Below are 19,819 nucleotides of genomic sequence, written 5' to 3'. Positions count from 1 at the left end.
ACTCACAACCCCAGACAAAGCTAAAGCAGCTAACAGGTGGCACTTGAGGAAAAGATGAAAGACAAAACAATCTAAAAGATGTGTTAAATAAAACAGGATGAAGGATGGAAATAGCTTGTAAGGAGTAACAAGGATCAAATGGACCAAATAGTTTGTTTCTCAACAGAAAATAGAAAGTAATAATAATTCAAGCACAAGAGGTAATGTTTTTTTAACATCCTGAACTAAAGACAAAAATTATGGAACCTACTTACACATTAATTCACCAGAATATTTTTCAGAAGAATAAACTATTACCAGAAAGCACTAACAGTATCAAATTTATTCCACTTTAGCTCAATCCAAAGTGGAGTATTTTTTTCAAACCTAGATGAAAGAACCAAATTGAAAATTTAAACAGTAATTTTTTGACCTAATATCATTCGTATTGTAATGAGATGAAAACAAACCATGTTTCGCTTGTTCTGGATTTGACCTTTTCTGTTGCCTGAGAAAACAAAAACACATCATGAGCTCCCAGCAAGTGAAATTCTATCATATTTTACTACACTTGTCTGCTGCCGCAGATCAAGTGAAAATACAAGAGAACTACAAATTTAGAAAAAAAATGGCAAATTCATTTTATGAAGAAATTATGTATGAAAGATCCCAGATGTCGGTGTTGTTTTAATTTACTGCATACGATAAATTGAAGGACAAGATATAGGCTTCAGAGCAACGCCATGTGAAAATTACTTTTTAGTTAAAGACAATTAAGTGTTCCAAATTAGCAACTGATATCAGAAAAGATGATGACAAGATGAACACGAGAAAAACCATTGCTGTGATTTGCAAACAGAAAAGCACACAAGATAATCTTATTCTGACCTCCGTGAGGATCCCGTGCATCCAACTGTCTGATGACTGCGAGGATTGCAGACGCAGCATCTGGAGCAAGATTGGACTGTCGAGCAGGATTGTTCCTACATTTGACCCAAAGGGAAAGCAAGTTGAGCATTCATGTACAATCAATATACTCATTACTAGCCACAACTCATCACTTCCTATGTGATAAGCAATACAAATCAAATAATGGATCTATCTGTGTGTGCGTGTGCACAATCAGCAGCTGACCATGTGGTACTCTCTGAAGTAGCAAACTTGGGAGCCTAAAAAACACCTTTATAAAGATTAGGCTGCACCCAACCACCAGTTTAGTGAAACAGATCCAACTGTGTGCAATTTTACTACACCGTATGCGATATTCAAAATAAGCACCACTCAGACTTAGCAATCCTTACCTAAATATCACTGAAGTAATTTAGACATACCTTGTAGATGGTACATCTTCTGGAACCCATTGAGGGTAACTAGAAATAAGACAGAAATTCTCATTATATACTTCCAAAAGCAGTCCCTGAATTCAAATAATTGTCACTCAATAAAAGTAAGTGCAAATGAGGAGAGCTAAAATTCCTAACTGCAATTTGGCTCATCAATAACACCGCCAAAAGTTATCTTGGTTATTTTCAGGGATTATGTGCTCAAAAAGCATGTATACAGAGAAAATTTAAGGGAAAAGGGCAGGGAGGAGGTGGGTAACTTGCTCTAGAATTATCTATTTGAATAAATACTTAAGTACTTAATATTAAGTATGAAGTATAAATACTTAATAAAACTGCCACAAGAACGAGAAGCAATATTTTTTGGAAGAGAACAAAAATATATAGATTAATTGGGCTGGATGATAATGAAACCCAGGGTAGCGACCAATGACTACAACCATATTCTCATTTTCACCCAAAGGAATCTCCACAGAATATTCAAAACTATCAAGGATGCTAAGTAGGCAATGTTCACTGAAAAACAGGAAATGGCCTTCTTTTAAAAATATTTTCTTTCACCTGCTGACTGCTGGGTACTTTGTGGAAATGTTCACTGCGAATATATTCCTGCACTCTTTATCCTCCTATGATCCAATCCCCTCCAACCAAATTAAATCCACCCAACAGTAGTATTTCCATTCTTTCCACAAATGCGTTTTAAATGAAATAGCTTAATTAGGATTGTTTAGCCAACAACACAAGTATCAGACTATGTACCACACTACACTTCTCACATGATGTTAACTTAAAGAATCCATGTCAATAATCTATCTATAATAAATTTTTAAAAATTGCATACATCTCCAAGAGCAGCAAGCAACGCCTTTTGTGTGCTGGTTCATGCTTATGCTGGTTCCATTCCTGTATTATGGGGATGGGAGAGGGAAAAAACAAAACAAGTTGTATTTAACAAAATCATATGACTATAGTTCAGTACAAACATACGAAAATCTTGTCAGAATCTGTATTTTAAGCAACAAATTAATTCAATCCAATACAGCAGAAATTAGATACATACTAAAAGGTTCATTCTCAACAATACTGGATGAAAATCTTATATGAAACTTAAATGTCAGAATCAAAACCTGAAACGTTAGCTTATAATATACACTGTGTATGATTAAGGGTTTGAAAATCTATTGTTGGTTACATTTCTCTGCTCTGGGCATAAAGTTCATTCTCTGTATAAGTAAATATCCCGAATTACAACAAAAACCAAAAATCACTGGGATAAAGGACAAATCTTTAACAATAATTTCTGCAACACTGCTCATCTATTTTCCTCATCCTTATTTACACGTTCTTATTCTACATAACTGAGACCAGGAAAATGGAATGATGAATTTATATATACACAATTCCCTGAATAGCAAAACTATTTTAAGCTGCCTGCGTCAAGAGATGATTGCTCCACAAAAACAAATTGAGGAAACAAAAGATGGGGAGATGGTTTGTCACTGAGAACTTAAATATTCAATGATTATTTATGGTAATGTACCAGATCCAATTAGCAAGCCCTGTGACTGAAAAGAAGTGCTGGGTATCAATGGCATCAATACAGGGGATGCCAGCAAGCTCAATAAACCAATTAGAAAGGCTGACTCTGTTATAGGAGTCAAACTGGACACACTGGAGGATGTGGTAGACCAAAGGACCCTATGGAAAATCCTGGCAATTCTGGAAAAAGTTTCTCACCCTCTGTATGCCACCATGGCTGAATAGAGGAGCACTTTTAGCACTATGACAACTGCGCTGCTCCGAACAGCGTGATACGAGGGTCAGACATTAGACATTTGGTGAGACCCTCAGACATTAGGCTCTATAATAGCTGGTGGGGGATGGGGAGTGATGGCCCCTCCTATTTGAGGGTTTGAGGTAACTTTTTTTATTCTTTCTACTTTTCTTGTAATATTTATATGTCTGTGTACTTGTAATGCTGTGACGCTGTAACTTCCTTTGGGATCAATAAAGTCTATGAGTCTCTAATCTCTAAGTGATTAACCCGCTATAACTGTATTCATAATTGCCAGCTAACCTGCTAGATGCCAAAGTCGAATGAGAGCATTATTGGGCTAAATCTTAATGCACTTACAGCCAAATAGCATGATACAAAAATGTCAATAGATTGTACAATGCATGGCCAGCTGTATCCAAATCAGAAATCAGATTTGCTTAGGAGGGAATTGGCAAACTATTAAGAAACTGCAGTATCAAAAACAATGTCTTTTCAAAAATCTTCTAACTAACGCCTTGCTGGAAAACGTCGCCATCCTTCAAGTCCCGCAAACTTAATTAAGCTTTTAACGCAATTAAGAAATTGCCCAGCTGTATCAAGGTATGCCTAGATAAGTCTGGAGTAAAACCAAAACTGAGAGAAGTGTTTGATGTTATAACTGCAGCAGTATCTAGACTGTTAAAATGTAATAGAACTTTAGGGAAGCCATGAGTGGAACCCAATGAGTAAATTTTAAAAAATGTTAATCTGAATAGGAATAAAGAGCAATTTAAGAGGACAAATGCAATGACACATGCCTTGGAAATATGTCAGGTGATAATAAACAAATCAGAAAACTTTAACACACATAAAATGCTGGTGGAATGCAGCAGGCCAGGCAGCATCTATAGGAAGTACAGTCGACGTTTCTGGCTGGGACCCTTCGCCAGGACTTACTGAAAGAAGAGATAGTAAGAGATTTGAAAGTGGGAGGGGGAGGGGGAGATCCAAAATGATAGGAGAAGACAAGATGGGGGAGGATGAAGCTAAGAGCTGGAAAGTTGATTGGCAAAAGAGATACAAGGCTGGAGAAGGGAGAGGATTATTGGATGGGAGGCCTAGGGAGAAAGAAAGGGGGAGGGGAGCACCAAAGGAAGATGGAGAGCAGACAAGGAGTTATTGTGAGAGGGACAGAGAGAGAGAGGAAATAATAATAAATAAAGATAAATCAGGGATGGGGTAAGAAGGGGAGGAGGGGCACTAACGGAAGTTAGAGAAATCAATATTCATGCCACGAGGTTGGAGGCTACCCAGACAGAATATAAGGTGTTGTTCCTCCAACCTGAGTGTGGCTTCATCTTGACAGTAGAGGAGGCCATGGATTGACATATCAGAATGGGAATGGGACGTGGAATTAAAATATGTGGCCACTGGGAGATCCTGCTTTCTCTGGTGGACAGAGCGTAGGTGTTCAGCAAAAGTCTCCCAGTCTGCGTCGGGTCAGAAAAGTTTATAATAGTTCTATGTGGTTTTCACAAATTTAACTCATTCAGATCCGAAATCTCATGCCCATAAAACTTTTGCTGCAAACCTCAGCAAGTTTTTTTTTTGCACAGGCATAATGATCAAAATCATTCTGTTCTCCAAGTAGGAGTAGGAATTCATATTCTCTAACCCCAAAGGAAAATTTTGAGTCTTCAAGATCAAACATTTTTTGGTTTAATTGCTCTGACAACAGTTCAGGAACAATCGCAGGAACTTTGCTCAATCAACTGGTTTGGTTTCCTAAATATCCACCCCCCCCCCCATGATTATTTTAATTATTTGCCATTTTTGTATAGAATTATTCAGACAAGTATTCCTACTAGCTCAGAGGCCACTTCATATTATTTGTCAAGTAAGTTAACGGAATGAAATGCAGAAAATAATGAGGGATTTCAAAAGTCATTGACAAATATTTGGATACTAATAGAATGAAGTGCTAAAAAGAGCAGGCCAGAATATAAACACACACAATTGGGTAATTCATTGAAAAGCACTAAAGGTCTGCAGGGAAAACACCTGTATTTACTTACAATACCCATATAATGAAGGTAATTTGTATTCCTATAGGCATAGGAATCCCACGATGCATTCAGTTGAACAATGGTAATGTGGGAATAAACTATACAACTCATTTAGTCTTGTCCTTCACTTCTCTATATTTATAATGCTCACACTGGTGACGCAGAGGAAATAAATATGTTCTGCATTCCCTCCCCCAAGGTCTATCACCAAATACACAAATTTCTGCAAGCACCCCCACACCTTTTATAGGTAATAATATATCACAGGTTGACCAAGTTTTCATAAATTAAGTTCAAACATCTTTCAGGTCAACATACTCTTTCCACAAAAGATTAACACTTCTGGAGTTTGTCCCCAATACTGATTGTCAGTAGATTCTATACTTAAATTACTTCCCACTGCAGCACCTCCGCCCCAATGTTTTGAGATAAAGCCATTCACTGCATTACCTTCGCAATAAAAAGGGAACAAAAATATTAAGATTTGATTTTTCTTTCCATCCAAAGTGTTAAGTTAACAAATGTTTTGCAACCTAAAGCCATTCTTAACTACGCAGATAATCAAATACAACACTGCACATATTTCTGAAGACCCAAACACGAGGAAATCTGCAGATGCTGGAAATTCAAGCATCACACATAAAAGTTGCTGGTGAACGCAGCAGGCCAGGCAGCATCATAGGTGAAGTGTCGCCTCACCTGGAAGGACTGTCTGGGGCCCTGAATGGTGGTGAGGGAGGAAGTGTAAGGGCACGTGTAGCACTTGTTCTGCTTACAAGGATAAGTGCCGGGGGATGAATGGACAAGGGAGTCGCGTAGGGAGCGATCCCTGTGGAAAGCTGGGGGGGGGGGGGTGCGGAGAGAAAGGGAGAGAAAGATGTGCTTAGTGGTGGGATCCTGTTGGAGGTGGCGGAAGTTACAGAGAATAATATGTTGGACCCGGAGGCTAGTGGGGCGGTAGGTGAGGAGCCTACTGACTCTCACAGCTATCTGGACTATTCCTCTTCTCACCCTGTCTCTTGCAAAAATGCCATCCCCTTCTTGCAATTCCTCTGTCTCCACCGCATCTGCTCTCAGGATGAGGCTTTTCATTCCAGGACGAGGGAGATGTCTTCCTTTTTTAAAGAAAGCTTCCCTTCCTCCACCATCAACTCTGCTCTCAAACACATCTCCCCCATTTCACGCACATCTGCTCTCACTCCATCCTCCTGCCACCCCACTAAGAATAGGGTTCCCCTGGTCCTCACCTACCACCCCACCAGCCTCCGGGTCCAACATATTATTCTCCGTAACTTCCGCCACCTCCAACGAGATCCCATCGCTAAGCACATCTCCCCCCCACCCCCCCGCAAGGACCGCTCCCTACGCGACTCCCTGGTCCATTCAACGCCCCCCCCCCGTCATCCCTCCCCACCAATCTCCCTCCTGGCACTTATCCTTGTAAGCAGAACAAGTGCTACACATGCCCTTACACTTCCTCCCTCACCACCGTTCAGGGCCCCAGACAGTCCTTCCAGGTGAGTCGGCTGGGGTGATATACTGCGTCCGGTGCTCCCGATGTGGCCTTCTACATATTGGTGAGACCCGACGCAGACTGGAAGATCGTTTCGCTGAACACCTACACTCTGTCTGCCAGAAAAAACAGGATCTCCCAGTGGCCACACATTTTAATTCCACGTCCCATTCCCATTCTGATATGTCTATTCACAGCCTCATCTACTGTAAAGATGAAGCCACGCTCAGGTTGGAGGAACAACACCTTGTATTCTGTCTGGGTAGCCTCCAACCTGATGGCATGAACATTGACTTTAACTTCCGCTAATGCCCCACCTCCCCCTCGTACCCCATCTGTTATTTATTTATATACACACATTCTTTCTCTCACTCTTTTTCTCCCTCTGTCTCTCTCACTATACCCCTTGCCCATCCTCTGGGCTCCCCCCCCTTTTCTTTCTCCCTAGGCCTCCTGCCCAATGATCCTCTCATATCCCTTTTGCCAATCAACTGTCCAGCTCTTGGCTTCATCCCTCCCCCTCCTGTCTTCTCCTATCATTTTGGATCTCCCCCTCCCCCCTCAAATCTCTTACTAGCTCTTCTTTCAGTTAGTCCTGACGAAGGGTCTCGGCCCAAAACGTCAACTGTACCTCTTCCTAGAGATGCTGCCTGGCCTGCTGCGTTCACCAGCAACTTTTATGTGTGGTGCATATATTTCTAAAGCTTCACGCTTTTTACCTAAAACTACTGTAAAATCTATTTGACACCAGTGTCTAGTGCACCAGAAAAATATGTTTAATGAAATGTAATAATTTTTAAAACAAGCTGAAATTACGAACCTAAAATTAAATAATTTTTTTAAAAAGTGTTTATCAACAAAATAAAAATGAGAATCTCAAAAGCTACTGTAAGGTATTCTGCTTTTGGCGTCATAATTGATCTCTATAGAAAGGATATAGAAATACCCTTTCTGTATAGAAATTTTGTGTAGAATTCTGTATAGAATTTCTGTATAGAAATTTTAAGTGTCTAAACAAAAGTTGAAGCATTTCTTTGTGCACCCACATTGACAAAGCACATAATTTAGTTGACAAGGGCTTAGTATCAATGGTTTAAAAGGTTTTCTATACAACAGCAGCAATCATTACCAATTTTTGAAGCATTTCTACCAGGTATACTTCCTAATCAATTACAAATTTTTTTCTTCCCATTCTCCTGTACAATTTTTCCAACACCCAATTGAACTTGAATACTTCTTCAAAGCAATTACTTTTAAAAACATCTTGAGGAATTATGAGCTTCCAAATTTCCAGTTAAATCCTAACACTTTAAAATCACTGCCAATTTGTTACATACACAGTATATATTATGTGAAGAACAAGAGTTGATGTAACCAATGATAATTTAAATTGTTACCATTTCTTTACTGCAGTAATACAAAATGAAAACAGATTGTGCAACATTTCCTGGAATTACTACATTTTAACAGATTGAATGGCCATTTATTTGCAAACATGAAGCAAGTTGTCTATTTTAATTGCTTTAATTCAGCTTATCAAATTGAATACTCACCCCAAATGCAGCACACTTCAGTCTTCAAATTAAGTTTCCCTGCACGTATGAGTAAATATCCATGTCGTATCCCATTGGTTAAATTTATTTTGCCTATCACATCATCTCATTAAGGGATATCATGCCAGTGCACACCACACCAATGAAAGCTTATCCTTTGCTTTTGTAAATAGTATCAAGGTGGTCCAAGCCAACAGCACAGGACTCAAAACTACAACTCTCCTTAGGAAGGGGAATGACAACTTATTATTATGTCATTTTCATGTTCAGAATTACTGCATACAGGTTTTCTTCAACCATTTTTTCCTCCATACATACTACAATGAGTAAAAAGTGTAATTTCAAGAATGGAAAGGGGAGCTGCTTGATTTAAAAGAGCCAGAATTCAAATAAGACTCCCTGAATCATATATTGAGTAACAAAATCAAAATGACAGGGCAGACAAAAAAAAATCAGAGCACTGCTACCAGGCTCCAGAGCCTGCAGGTACCATTCTACTGATTGACGGTGAGCGGGGGGCGCTTTTTGTTAAGTAATCAGGAGAGTGGGCAAGAGTTTTCTGTAAAGTAAGCAGTTTTCCAGAGTCCTCTAAGCATAGTACCAGTATCCTTTCAAGTTCAGTACTAAAGTAAATTTTTACTAAAAGAAAGCACTCATCATTAATCTTGGCATAACTTTAAACCTACTGCTGGCAGTGCATTTTCCAACATTATCTAATCCAATCAGAATAGGAAAGAAAGCACACCAATACAATGACAGCTCAACTCAACTTTCAAACAAACCCGCTGGTCTGTTTTGAAAAACCTTGATGCACTGGGTAATAAAAGGAAAAGCATTGGCATAAATGACATTAATATCACATGAAAGTCACTTAATGAGATGCATGTTATGACTATCTGAGTTCAAGGTCTAAATTCTCATAATCTATTAGACATTTATGATACTGTATGCATACTAAAGTTACAAATCTTTGTACGACTATAAAGTGACCACATGAAGTTACTTCAATCACTAAGTGAAGCAGCACTTAAACATTTTGACATCGCTCTTAGAGGAAAAGTGCATTGAATAACATACAAATCATAGCTATGAACATCTATTAAATTCTGTAGATTTTTTCTTAGACCAAACATTTGGACACTCCACAACAATAGACTTAATAAACCAAAAATCCCATTGTTTCTAAAAGAATATAAACAATAATACAAAAAAAATCAAATGTGTGCACAGTACTGTATTACTCATTTACATTTTTCATAAATATAAATCTTCATTAAGCTTTTATTAAAGCAACAGAAGCTACTATCAGAACCAAAGTTGATTCTTCTCACATTTAACCTTCATAGTTCTGAGAAATAACCTCTTAATGTAACTCAGAAACAGGGCATTGGACTACATGATGCCAGTGTTAATTGAAAATTGTGAAAAAAAACCATGGGCTCTGAGACAAGTTAATCAACATGAAACGTTACTTCCATTTCTCTTCATGCTTCTTAACCTACAGAGCATTTCCTGCATTTTATGCTCTTATTTCAGATTTCAAGGATCTGGTCCTTTTTTGCTTTCTATTTACCAGAAAAATACTCCAAATTTCTCTCTTAACAAGGGAACAAGAACATATTATATCAGGATTTTTGGTTTGCTTTCTGAAAAATTGCCCAGTATGTTGAAAGAAACCTGGCTTCTATCGAGGTAGGCAACACACCCACTTGAACACAGTCTCTGGAACAGCCATTCTGCATGTAATAAGGTGCACCATTTGCTCATATTTAAGAACACAAACAAAAAAAAAATTGAGACCCAACACCCAGTAGCTTCAAAACAAATGCTTATCACTGATAACGCAATGGGTTACAAGTACTGCACACCCCTTTGATTTGACCAAGTATTTTGTAATTTTCACTGGCAATCTGCTCATGAATTTGATTTGCAGTTTCATAACTATTTCTCAATGAAAAGATACTTTGTAAAAATTTCATGTTGCTAAGATGTTCCAAAGAACATCTGGAACAAATTAAGACTCAAGTGAGGTTTCCACAAGTCCAATAAGAACCGTTGCTTATACTTTATAAAGCAATTTTTAAATTAAAGGTCACTCACCTTTACAGAATGAACATTTACATCACACAGCGAACACAAGTGAGGGAACATTCCTGGCAAGAAACCATGGTAATCGTTTATGTTGCTCAGTGAAGGAGATCCTCGTTTTCTTTCAAAAAGGGACCTTTCTTGGCCACGAGAAGGCGGCCCCATTTTTCCATAATCAGAATCATATTTATACATTGGGTCAGACAAATGCATATCATCCCTACGGAAGTCATCACCTCGTAATCGTTCAGGCTCATAGTCCTTCCTGTCATAATATCTAAAACTCAGCTCTCGAGAAGAACCATGGTCATAATTGACCACAGGATCAGCATCAGGATCACGGCCTTCAAAATTACTCCGAAAGCGCCTTTCTTCCTCCCACTCACTACGGGAGGCTCTGAAGGAACGATCTTCCCGAGGAGAAATGTCACCTCTGCTGTAATTCAAAGATGCTCCAACATCATTTCTTTTTCTTTTAAGTTGCAAAAGAATGTCTGGCAAGGATTCAGGAGTAAGTTTGTCTTCAGGATAGCGGCTCAGTTCATCCAAGTCTCTGGATGAAAGGCCAAAGGTTGCTAAAATATTACTGGCCTTGTCCGCATCAATCCGTTTCTGAGCGGCAAGTGAAGGCTGATTACGACTGCTCACATCAAACAAGGAAGTCAAACCACTGCTGGATCGAGAAGGCCCAATACCTGAAGATATTATATTCTGATGCATTTGTTCCATAGCTTGTAGGCCCACTGCCTGACCACGTCCAAAATTCAGATAGCCACCCATTCGTGCACCTTGGTTCATTCTCCCAAGATTTGCATGGGCATTTGCAGACGGAAAGAATCCAATATTATGATTGTCTTTCTTCATGCCACGACCATGATCTTGTTGAACTCCATCCAATGACATTCTGGCACAAGAAAGAGTCTAATTCAGAACTGGTAAGAGCACCATAAAACAATTCTTCAATGGTTAGTAGATAGCCTTTGCTGGCTCTGTAGAAAGTTGTTTCACTATCTAACTTCGTCTAACAGATGGTTGATGCGACAATGTCACAGATTCCTCAGAGAACTTTTGCCAGGCTGAAAAGTTAAAACAAAAATGTTAGATCAAGGATCTCAAGGCCTTTAAAGGACCATACGCCTGGAACCGTCTTCAAAGCCAGAAGTCCAAAACTGGTCTGCAGAAAGACAGTGTAAATAACAAGATCGAATGCAACATTTCACAGTTGCATGCAAAATCCAATGCAGTGGGAAATTTCTTTGTATTCTATACAACCGCTTAATGAGAAACGATAAGAATCTCAAAACGCACGTCAGTAGGAAAGCATGGCAAGTACGAACAAAATAGTAACCTGCCACCAAACCTTTTCAAGTAAACAGAATTTTTCCAATACGTTTATAGGAAATCTCAGCCATATTGAAGAATGCCAATAAAATCATTGTAACATTTCAGAAAACATTGTGAATTTTTAAGCTAACTATCCACAGAAAGGGAAGTAACACATGGAGTGGATGTGTTGTGTAAGCCACTGAAAAAGAAAGAGGCAGTGTGTTACAGCACTCATTTCACACTTTGAAAAAGCAAATCATTTTTACTTAAGGGCTTTTAAATGATTTAATGCCTCATCTGGCAAGGACACCTCTTGAACATGCTGCCAGCAGCCAACAAATTGAATCAACGGGTAACCAAAATGTGCACAGAATTCAAGGAATATACTTTAAAGGAATAAAGCCAACAAGTTTTAAAATAGCAACCAGCCAGCAAGAAACAGCTGCAATTGCTGAAAAATAACTGCTGTGCATCCAACTCAAGAACCTTTCGTTGGACTTTTGAAATACTGCCGATGCATATTTGTCTTTGTAATCATTTACCTCCATAAATTTCTTGTCAACATGGAAATGTAATTATAAACATTACCAATAACAGAAGCTGTCTGAAATGAAAATGTAATCTCTGAAAAGATTCTTAAAACAATGATTTTCAAGATCAAACATATCCTACCTTGCTGATCCATGCATTTAGTACTCAAGATCATATGTACCCAAAAAATTGGTAGCTGGCAAGGCAATGAGAATCAACCAGTCTATAGGTTTCTCCACACTTGCTGAAACATGAAAAGATCTGACTGGATCTGAAAGGAATAAAGAGCTAACATTTCAGGCCGAGACCATTCATCAAGACTGAAAAGGGATGGGGAAGAATATTTATTCCTCTCCAGATGCCGTCTTACCTGCAGAATTCCTCCAGTGTTCTCTGGATTCATAACATTAACACTATTTCCCATAAGTAGATCCCAGAAATGACCAAAAAAAGCCACATTCAACACAAGAGTTATTTATTTCCTAATTACCCTAGAACACCTAGCAATGATAAACTTATCTTCAACACAGGCTTTTACAATCCATTTAACTGTCCAATTTTATCAAAATATTTGCATATAGATATATACATTCCGTATGTGCATGAATGAAAGACTGTAAATGCTGACTGAACCAATAAACAGCCTAAATGCAAAGTAAACTACTTTCATTCACAGAATGTGCACCTACAAAAATCGGGCCTTGCAAGAGAAATATTCCAACGTGACCACAACAGCATTTAATTCAAACCTATTACCAACTGATATGTTCAGAATTAGAATTATCACTGACATATCTTGTGAATTTGTTGTTTCTTGACAAATAGATGCAGAATGTCCTTAACATCCACTTGAACTGACAGTCAAACTAGGCTGAACTTCTCTGTGGAAGTCCTTTGGCATCACACTGAAGTATTGGCCTAGATCAGCGGTCCCCAACTATGTGCTGCCAGGCCGCAAGGAAACAAAACGAGTCAACTGCACCTTTCCTCATTCCGTCACGCACTGTTGAACTTGAACATAGGGTTGCCAACTGTCCCGTATTTGCCGAGACATCCTGTATATTGAGCTAATTTGGTTTGTCCCGTATTTCACCTGCTAAGGTACAGCGTTCTTATGAAACCTTTCGTGCCGAAATGTTGTGAAGTGAAGAAGCAATTACCATTAATTTATATGGGAAAATTTTTTTGAGCGTTCCCAGACCCAAAAAATAACCTACCAAATCATACCAAACAACACATAAAACCAAAAATAAATAAAACTAACATACAGTAAAAGCAGGAATGATATGATAAATACACAGCCTACATAAAGTAGAAATAATGTAAGTATAGTCGGGAAGATGAAAGCAAAACCGATTTGTGGGGAGAAAAATCGGCACGTACGCGCATGCTGGTTTCATGGTCATGGTAGTTTTTCCTGGGCTGAAGTGTCCTGGAATTTGACTGCTACTTTTGTCCCTTATTTGGGAGTGAGAAAGTTGGCAACCCTAACTGTAAAAGACATGTTGAAGTGAGTTTAACCCCACTTGAACTCCCCCCCCCCCCCGGCCGGGTCCTCGTGAATATTGTCGATATTAAACCGGTCCGCAGTGCAAAAAAGCTTGGGGACCCCTGGCCTAGATTACACACCTATGTTGCAAAGATGAGTCTAATTCTAAAAGAAATCCTATCACTAAATTTGGCAAAGGTCTACTATTCAAATTTTAATTATCTGACTTTCGCAAAGTCCAATGTCAATTTCAATTAACAGTTAGTTAGCAACCAAAGCAGCATGTAACAATTGTACCTTCAAGAATTCACTTCCTTTGAAGGTTGCTAAAATTATCACAAAAATAATTTAGCTCAGTTGTCTATATCAAATTGCCTATTTCCTACATCAAGGAAGTGAGAAGTTTTTCCTTGTCAAAATATAGCAGAGAATTCCTGAAGCACTTTCCAGCAAACAATAACATAGCCAGTGCAGATCAGAAATAACAGCTCCTCCTTGCTGACAATCAACACTGGCGCACCTCAAGGACACGTGCCTAGCCCACTACTCTACTCCCTCTACACCCAGGATTGTATGGCTAGACACAGTTCAAACACCATCTATAAATTTGCCGATGACACAACTATCGGCAGAATTTCAGATGGTGCCGAGGAGGCGTACAGGAGTGAGATTGATCAGTTAGTTGAGTGGTGTCAAAGCAACAACCTTGCACTCAATGCAAGACTAAGGAATTGATTGTTGGCTTCAGGAAAGGGAAGTTGAGGGAACACACCAGTCCTCATTGAGGGATCAGCAGTGGAAAGGGTGAGCAGTTTCAAGCTCCTAGGGGTCAGTAATCTCTGAAGATCTATCCTGGGCCCAACGAAGTTAAAAAGAAGGCACAACAGCAACTATATTTCATTAGGAGTTTCAGGAGACTTGGTATGTTACCAAAGTCTTGTAAACTTCTACAGATGTACCATGGAGAGGATTCTAACCGAACATCACTGTCTGGTATGGCACAAGCCTCACCAGCATCAAGGACATCTTCAATTGGTGATGCCTCAAAAAGGCAGCATCCATCAGCCAGGACATACCCTCTTCTCATTGCTACCATCAAGGAAGCAGCACAGGAGCCTGAAGACACACTCAATATTTTAGGAACAGCTTCTTCCCCACTGTTATATTTCTGAATGGACAGTGAACCCATGTACTTTACCTCACCCTTTCTCTTTTTTTTAAAAGCCAAACAGGATGTTGGCTTTAGATTTTCCAAACTGGCATTACTATTCAATTCCAACTTTAATCAAGAATATCACATCTTATAGATTATGAAACAGGGCTAAATGGGCCAATGTACCACTATCAAAGCAACACATCAATTGGCTTCACAAAATTATCGTTTTCTCAACATGTTAAACAAAATCCTAGGATTCATGCTCAATCTTCCTTTCTATTCACATGAATGTTGATCATTTCCATTTGATACCATCACTGACATGAAAGGCATCAAGATCAGAAATTCCTCTTCTGGCATGATTAGATACAGAAAAAAAACAATTCCAAAGCTGAAGTGAAAAATAGTTTTAGGTGCTAAATGTCTTTACAGGCATCCGCAGATATAGCTATTTCTACAAAATTTTGTTGAACTGTGAAAAGCTGCATTGAAAGAAGTAAACTAAATGGCAACTTAAGAAAAATATAGTACACAACATTGAATGAAACAAAATTTTCCCAGGGATGAAAGATTTAAAGCAGACTAAGTTGAATAGATAAGGAATTAAATAGATAAATTAATTGAACAAAGTATTTTATGAAGTCAAAAATAAAGGTTTCAGTGAACTATTTCTACTAGTATCAATGGGTCTCAGTGAGTTATGGACTTGTGGTCAACCTCAAAAGAAATTATTTAAAAAATAGAGCTGTTCTCCCAAAAAAAACTGTCTAAACTTGATCAAATGAAAATTTAGAAATTGGTAAATTGTTGGACAGGCATGTTAACAACCACACATCCAAGGCAGACAGACAAGATTAAATCAGACTCTTCTCACCAAATACCAGACCAGCTTGAGCAAAAGAAATCATAAATATCCATCTCTCTCCACAGATGGTATTTAAAGCCATACTCATCAGTGTGACTACATTTCAAAATTTCAACATTTGATTTATTTTCTTTTAAATGCCAGTTCTTGATCTTGGATGGTTTATTTGAATGACAAGTTGGAACCGAAGTTAAAGAAACTTAAAAGCAGGGATTACAGGGATTAATGGTTTCCAAAATGATTGGTCCACTTAGTGCCCAGAAAACAAAGATCCAAGATAATTGACAAATGGATAGATAGGATGACGGACAATTACCTCTTTCAAAGAGCCAACATTGGTATGTTAGACCACGTTGCTCATCCACAAATATACATGCTCCATTACCAGTAGCTTTGATTTTAATTGCTAAAGACCAGAAGTCTAAATTCTCTCCCAACAAATCTCCACCTCTTCTGGTTTAAGGTAGCCAGTAAAATCTACATCTTTAACAAAGTTTACCATATGTCCGAACAATAGTTTAAATAGCTTGATTTTTTGGACATCATTGCTATGAAACAAAGAATCTTTAAATGTACATAAATGGAAATTATTACAGATTCATCTTGAACTATAACCAGTGAAGACCAGATCATTAAGGATAGCCTTAATAGAACAATTAAGTCTTTCAAGGTGGTTCACCCCCAGCATCGAGGAAAAAAAAGGCTAGTCTTGTCAGCAATGCCCACATTCCAAAAAAAATTAACTTAAAATGTCTATGAAGCCATCAATGCATAAACGTCTCTTTTGCATGGTTCAGCAGCCACGTTTAACATTGTTTCAAGGAAAGAAACCTAGTTACTCAAAAGGTTCTTTTTTAAAAAAATCATTCCTTCCTGTGCAGACTCTTCCTTACTTTTGACATTTTCATCACCTAACACATCTGCTGGTATATACAGAACATACATCTTAATACACCATTCATACTAACTTTGCCTCAATTCTGAATTTCAACGCTCAAGCCTCATCCTAATACATTTCACCATTCCGTTTCTTGTACAACTTGTCATAAAAATTCCTTATCAACTGTTTTTCACCCTACATCACCTACAGCTTCTCATATTCCATCCATTTTCATTTATTTAACCCAATCTTTCCTCACTCCCCTATGCAAAAGCAAAATTCAATGTTACATCATATAACATTGACCCATATACTCAAATTTACTACTGAAACAATTATTTAAATTAATAGGGAACAATAGGTCAAAAAGCATATTATGAAAGAGAAAAGAATAGCATGCAGAGTGAAAAATTGCAGCAAATGATTTTAATGCAGGTAAGTGAAGTTGTGCATTTATGCATAAATGCAATTATCTGAAGGTCAAAAACAAGAAATAGAAAAAAGACCCAAAAATGTTCAGGGGTTCATAGAACAAAAGGCAAATAAAAAGCAGATCAGTAACATCAGTTGAATAGTGGCCTTGATAATTATGACTAGAAAAAATAAAGTCTTTACACAGGTACACAAAGTTGTTAATGATATTAAACATGATACTAAGTCACATGAGATATTAGAGCAGAAAGTACAAATCTTAAAAAGAAGCGTAGAGATGTAGGGAAGGTATTGACTGATTAATGTGTTGGCAGGCGAAATTTTGACTGTCAAAAATGGAAAATTTATTTAGGGAAATTCAAAGGCCAGGAATGGAGAACTGTCTTATCTTTGGAAAAATGCAACGGAGGTTTACCTGAAGTTTATTTCATTTCTTGGAATACAGAAGGTTAAAAGGTGGTTTGATTTTATATTATTAAAATCATTTAGTAAGTGCAACAGAAACTTCAACAACACAAGGGGCAGACTATATGGCAATAAAACATTAACAATCTGAATCTAGCTACTCAGAATTGAAATCTTCATGTGTAACAGAGGCTTGCGACTTTCCACAAGAGTAAATAGTTCATTTTTTTAAAAATCATGTTATTACAAACCAAGAGTGTAAAATGATATGAAAAAAGTCGTGAATGATATTTAAATGGTCTAAATGCAGATCAGGCATCGTTCCATTCAAAAGGAACAACCCTATTGAGCTGTTTGGTCTGCTCATGTTCAAATACTCCAACCTAACAGCATAGTTTCCTTATCTACAAACATTTATATTCTATCTTTCCTCTTTATACTAAAACTACTGCACCTCATTAATATCCCTTCATCATTTGTACAATTATTTCTTTCCTTACAACTGTGAAAAAAGACAACTGATATGAACTTTAGAAAAACAAAATTACTTTCATCTTTCAATTTTTCTACTGCCTCTGAGCAAACCAACCTCCAAGAGCTATCCACATGTCCACCTTACGTGGCTCTGTAGTACTGTACTTGCTGGTTCCATTAAAAAAAAATTCAGTCAGTCAGAAATTGCTGCGCATCCCCTCCCCCCTACACGTTATTCCGATGCCTCAAGGATCAATTGTAAGACCCTGTTTTTTTTATTATTTACATGCTGCCTTTCTGTAAATGCCTTGCTAAAGCAGTGAGGTTTCTTCTGGCTAAATAATAAAATCAAAAGAAATACATTTAGTTTGTGCCACTGTTCCTTTTTGTAAAATAAAAGCTGTTATCAATTTTAATATAGCGGACTATAGTTTAACAGAACAAGTAAAATTTGTTTGACAAATGATCCCGTAACGTACCCTGGGATTTTCCCCCCAGTGACAGGAACAATATAAATATAAACTGGCATTCCATTCTTCTCCATCCGTTTATTTGCATTCCCACACCATCTCCTCTACCCATACATACTGCGCCCATTTTGTTGTTTTTACTCGAAAATATTTTCGATCTGTATTAAGAAAACACCCAACCTTCTCGTTTCCCCCTATCCTTCACACTCCCCCCCGGATACCTAGGTCTCTTCAGCTGTGGGGTGAGCGGTTCTATCAGGTTGCCTGCGAATTTTTCCCCTTCGTTCGTTCATCTCAAAATGGCGCCGACTCCGGCCGTGAAAATATTAAAGAACCTTGTGGGCGAGTATGAGGGCGGCTCACTGATGCCACATTCATAATGTCCAACTTAAGAAGCAAGTCCCACTTCTAAACTAACCCCAGTGAGTGATCCAAATTGTCCGACAATTCACTCCCCCTGATTTTTTCCCCTGTATCCCTCCTGCTTTCTTACCTCCGACCAACTGTGCGCACGCGCGCTCTGGGCCAAGGCAATGAAAAGCTCGGTCAGAGCAGACTGCGCATGCGTTCCAGGGTAGCCCGCGCATGCGAATCGTGGTCTCAAGCCGCCGAGAGGGAAGTAAGCTTCACGCTTGATGTGGAGTTTCGGCCATCTTGTATCCTCATGGAAAATGGCAGTAGTAGTGCCTGTTCTAAAACCTGGGAACCCCCCAGTCGGATCCTTCTAGTTATAGACCGATATTATTAACGTCTCATTTGTGTAAACGTATGGGAACAGAGCGGTTGAATTATATTTTGGAAAAGAGAGGTGATATAGTGCTTTATCAAGAGTTCATTTTGTAAGTGTAGGAATACCATTTGATCAGTTTTATACACATCCCAGCCCTGCAAAAACTCATTTCAGGGAGGTAGCACCACCACCCCGCCCCCTGCAACCCCATATCCCCTCCCAACACGCTGGAGGAACTCAGCAAGCAGGTGGGGCAGCATCAGTCAACGTTTCGGGCCGGAACCCTTCATCAGGTGTTGCGAGTGTTGCTTTGACCCCAGCATCTGAAGAGTATTTTGTGTTTCCCATATCCCCTCCCCCCCCCGTCGACCTCCAAGGGTGTATGTATACAGGACATCTGATTATGAAAGAACACAACAATTTATTTGAGCACATATTGAAACTATTTACACACACGTACTCCTTGTTGAGTATTTTGTTGGCAGTCTCAGTGTCAGTGCTAATAGCTGAATGCTAATGCAAATAGCTTTTCTATTTCTTTTGCAAACTTTCCTTGGCAGATTTGAGCATTTTGCCGGAAGTCTCAACCTTGACCTCATAGCAGGCTGTGTCAAAGAATTTGTTAATTTTGCAAGACATCAGATTCACAAGTGTTTTGTGAGACAGCCGACTTCTGAATTCTGTCTTAATATGAAATAAAGGCTGACCATTGGTGGAGCAGATGGTCCAAACCTTTTCCTAAAGAAAGCCAGCGTGTAGAACA

At 38.6% G+C, this 19,819-nt stretch overlaps 1 protein-coding gene across 6 annotated transcripts in view; it reads right to left on the bottom strand.

Moving 5' to 3' along the window:
* LOC134349395 (matrin-3-like) overlaps positions 1-18,855 on the bottom strand; it is a 37,847-nt gene extending 18,992 nt beyond the window's left edge. The window contains exons 1-6 of one of the 6 annotated variants that reach the window (XM_063053628.1): positions 18,820-18,855; positions 10,311-11,374; positions 2,164-2,225; positions 1,311-1,349; positions 868-962; positions 450-487 (exon numbers count right to left, since the gene is read on the bottom strand). In XM_063053628.1, the coding sequence (XP_062909698.1) occupies positions 450-487; positions 868-962; positions 1,311-1,349; positions 2,164-2,225; positions 10,311-11,201 (1,125 nt within the window). In that variant the 5' untranslated portion in view covers positions 11,202-11,374; positions 18,820-18,855. Of the gene's footprint in view, positions 1-449; positions 488-867; positions 963-1,310; positions 1,350-2,163; positions 2,226-10,310; positions 11,375-18,335; positions 18,488-18,547; positions 18,732-18,819 lie in introns of those variants that run through there. The other 5 variants (XM_063053632.1, XM_063053631.1, XM_063053627.1 and 2 more) reach the window with 5 other exon arrangements.
* Between the last annotated feature and the right edge of the window lie 964 nt (positions 18,856-19,819).

Source organism: Mobula hypostoma, chromosome 7 (assembly GCF_963921235.1).
Source record: "Mobula hypostoma chromosome 7, sMobHyp1.1, whole genome shotgun sequence".
Classification (NCBI taxonomy): domain Eukaryota; kingdom Metazoa; phylum Chordata; class Chondrichthyes; order Myliobatiformes; family Myliobatidae; genus Mobula; species Mobula hypostoma.
This window is presented reverse-complemented; position numbering and strand designations above follow the sequence as displayed.